Here is a 3,285-nt window from a genome sequence, read left to right as displayed (position 1 = left end):
CTATTTACAAAGCAAGTAAATATAAAATGCATATTCTGAATTATTTGTATGAACTCTTAAATAAAATAAGTTTTAAGCAAAGATGAAACAGGTTACATCTAATCTATTCAGCAGCAGATTTCAGAGCTGCTGATTTCAAAGCTTGCTCAGTTACCAGCCTTGACTGATGCACTACTGGCAAGTATTGTTTGTAAGATCTTAGGTTGCGGTTCGGACCTTAAGAGTCGTCTTGTGCAACACACAACTTTGTAGTCATTATTTTTGCATTTAGGCTTGTGAGAAACAATATTTTGTTCAGCTGTTTAATTTGTATGCAGATGAATGACAGTAAAAGTAAACTTGAACTTGCTGATTATCATCACTGGATTTTAAAAGTGAAGGATAAACAGACACTCTTGCATTTTGTTGGTACTTAATGATCAGAAGATGGTCGGGCTGAGTTGGAACCAGTGAAACACGCTCAAAATAATAAAATCACATTTTGATGAATTCAGGATCATTAAATTAGCAGTTTTTTCCTGCTAATCACACACATTATATTGTAGTTTAGCAGTTGTGGTAGTCACTGATAAGCTCTTGCTTCAAAGAAGGAAGTCCGATAACTAAATCAATACTTGCTGTGATGATGTAACTAAAATCCTCTTACAGTGACACATTTCCTGGAATTGAAGTGAACAGATTGAACAAATGAACGAGACATCAGCTGGATTTATGCAAGGAAAAAATATTTATTTTATGATTCTCAGAACCAAGTGAATATCAACAATAAATAGTTGAAAATAAATAGCCAAGAAATGAACACAAATGTAAATAAATAGTATCAAATCTGTTAATCCACTTTCTAAAAAAAGTACTTTAACACACCATCTTGATGTAAGATATACATTAAATGATAAGATAAGAATAATAAATATATATAAATATAAGAAGTTGTGGTATTTTCTCTCACAACTAAAATGGGACACAATCAATTACTGTAGATTATGGAACTATGGTAAAGGTATTGTAGTTTATGGAACTAAAGTGGTTCTGTGTGTAGCTTTCTGAAACTATCATTGTGTCAGAGCACTCTAGAGAATTGATTTAGTGTGTTCCCCAGAGTTCATGTATCCGAAGACCCTGTTGATAGTGATGGTGCGGACTTGGAATCCCTTCATCACTTTGCAGAGTCTCAGTCTTTCATCGAAGCTGCTCAGACCATCCTCAGAAGCCTTGATGAAGGATGACAATGAAGGATTTTTACAGTAAAACAATTTAAACATGTTATTTCTGTAAGTTTGCATCAGTGAAATGCATCACTTACCTGGTTTGAGGCCAAGTCTGTTGACAGAGACCGCTGGACGCAGTTCTGTTTGGAGCAAAGGATTCATGTTTAACACTTAACTGTGTGTCCAATAGTACAAGAGCTGTTTTTAGGTTTAGAAGTGCAGGGATTTCACTTGAAACTTCTCTGTTGTAGCATCTCTAAACTAACCATCCTTCTTTCACATGAAGGTTTATCGAAAACAGATCAGAGCAGAATGTGACTTGGTGCTAAAATACAACATGTTGTGTGAAATGAGTTACCTCCATGAGGGATTTGAGCAGAACAGTTGTTCCAAGCAAACCCTTCGGCTGAGCTGCGAGAAAATTGTAGTAGTGATGCAAATCCTCCCCGATGTTTTCAAGACATGAATTCTGGATGAAAAAACAAGAAAGGTTTGTCATCACAAACAATATAACTATAATAATAAATAAAAATCATTACAATATAATGTAGAAATAATATATTTGACATTTTAATAAAGGATGGGAATAGGTAAAGGTATTTTTAAAGTAGAACAGCTTGACTCACTTGATCAAATTCTGTTTTAGTGATCCCAGTGCATGTTGATCCCTGTGGGAGAATCACAGTTCGTTTTAATTGTTAAATTAAAATATACAGGCACAGTTACATAATATTTACCAAAAGTTAATTGTATTAGGACATAATACATAATCACACAAGCAGCAAACTTTAGAATATAGTAATGTTATCTGTTTTACTATCATGGTTTCAATTTTAGAATATTATCCTGAGTCTCATTGTTGAAATATAGCCCATCTAAACAGTGAGAGCTTTCATCACGTACCTTTGGTGCACACACAGATGGTGTATCAGTCTTCATGTTCAGCTCCACACTCTGCTTTGAACAGTCAAACCCACTGAACAGTTCATCCTAAAACAAGGAAAGATCTTTTTCTTTAAATCTGTGAATTAAAGGTAAAGATAACGAATATTCATCTTCATTCAGCTTCAGCTGCGTACCTGTGCAAGAACATCAGTGATGTTCTGTAGAAGCGTCCGTGCATGTAAGACGCAGGAGTCCGTCATTGGTCTTTTACCCATCATCGGCAGAGAGTGTCCGACATGCCACAGAGGACAGCTGAGCACGAGGAGCAGGAGTGCAGCAGGGATGTCTGTCAAAAGAGAGAAAACTGGTTTTAATAAGTAAATCTTGAATTTTTAAAGAGTTGTTCAGTTGGTGGATATTATACTCACAGAGCTTGGTGAACGGCATGTTGTATACAACTGTGGATCCAGAGTCTGACTGCACTCAGATGTTGTTAGGTGTTTTATACTCAGGGTGATGTAGGGATTTCCCTCACATTTAAGCAGCACTTTGACACCCTACTGTAAATTGAAAGAGCACAGTCAAGGTTGTGTAATTTCCTTTCCCCCAAACTATACCACCAAATACTTTGGTGAAACTGGAATTACCACAGTCGCTGAGTAAAAGGCCTTTACATCTATCCTGAGGTTACCATACCGCTTTACACTGGTGACTGTTCTTTGTTGACATTTCCACATAGGGGACGGCAGAGTGAAAGCAGCATGCATGTTATTTTATTCTGTAAATGTGTAAATGTCTAATAGGATTGACCAGGTTCTGTGTTTCACTGAATTAATATAATTTACAGTAAGTGTTGATTCGTTGTGGATCCAGATCAGGGGGCAGATCAAGGACTGGCCACTAATTCATAATGTTTCTTTAAAATGGCAAGATAGGACGTTTTCAACATTTCCAAAAGAATGAGCACTTACTGAACACTTAACGAGATCTTGATTTAAAAAGTTTGATTTAAAATATGTGCCATGTTTAGGAAAACTGATATTTGTTTGAGTACTTTTAGTTGGAGGTATGCACTCTCTGAGTACCATTGTTATCCTATGTTTTTAAATGATTAAAGCCAAGTTAAAATTAATTCTGTCCATATATGAATGAGACTTTAGATTCTAATATACTGTAAGATACTGTAAGAGGT

The 3,285-nt window shown here is 35.7% G+C and overlaps 1 protein-coding gene across 1 annotated transcript; it reads right to left on the bottom strand.

Annotated features, from left to right (window-relative positions):
- Positions 1 to 708: 708 nt before the first annotated feature.
- Positions 709 to 2,633, bottom strand: LOC109638746 (interleukin-12 subunit alpha). Its single transcript, XM_069511808.1, has 6 exons — positions 2,288 to 2,633; positions 2,112 to 2,198; positions 1,835 to 1,876; positions 1,567 to 1,677; positions 1,304 to 1,348; positions 709 to 1,211 (listed from the first exon to the last, which is right to left on the bottom strand). Exons 1-6 carry the CDS (start codon positions 2,369 to 2,371, stop codon positions 1,071 to 1,073), a joined length of 510 nt encoding a protein of 169 aa, XP_069367909.1. The 5' UTR covers positions 2,372 to 2,633; the 3' UTR covers positions 709 to 1,070.
- Between the last annotated feature and the right edge of the window lie 652 nt (positions 2,634 to 3,285).

This window comes from Paralichthys olivaceus, chromosome 16, assembly GCF_024713975.1.
Source record: "Paralichthys olivaceus isolate ysfri-2021 chromosome 16, ASM2471397v2, whole genome shotgun sequence".
NCBI classification, from domain to species: domain Eukaryota; kingdom Metazoa; phylum Chordata; class Actinopteri; order Pleuronectiformes; family Paralichthyidae; genus Paralichthys; species Paralichthys olivaceus.
This window is presented reverse-complemented; position numbering and strand designations above follow the sequence as displayed.

Excerpts from the sequence above, each read along its gene's own strand:
- LOC109638746 (XM_069511808.1), bottom strand. The coding sequence starts at position 2,371 with ATGATGGGTAAAAGACCAATGACGGACTCCTGCGTCTTACATGCACGG. Across the intron at positions 1,877-2,111 it reads CATCTGTGTGTGCACCAAAG|GGATCAACATGCACTGGGAT; the intron begins GTACGTGATGAA and ends ATTCTCCCACAG. Across the intron at positions 1,349-1,566 it reads TGCTCAAATCCCTCATGGAG|AACTGCGTCCAGCGGTCTCT; the intron begins GTAACTCATTTC and ends TGCTCCAAACAG.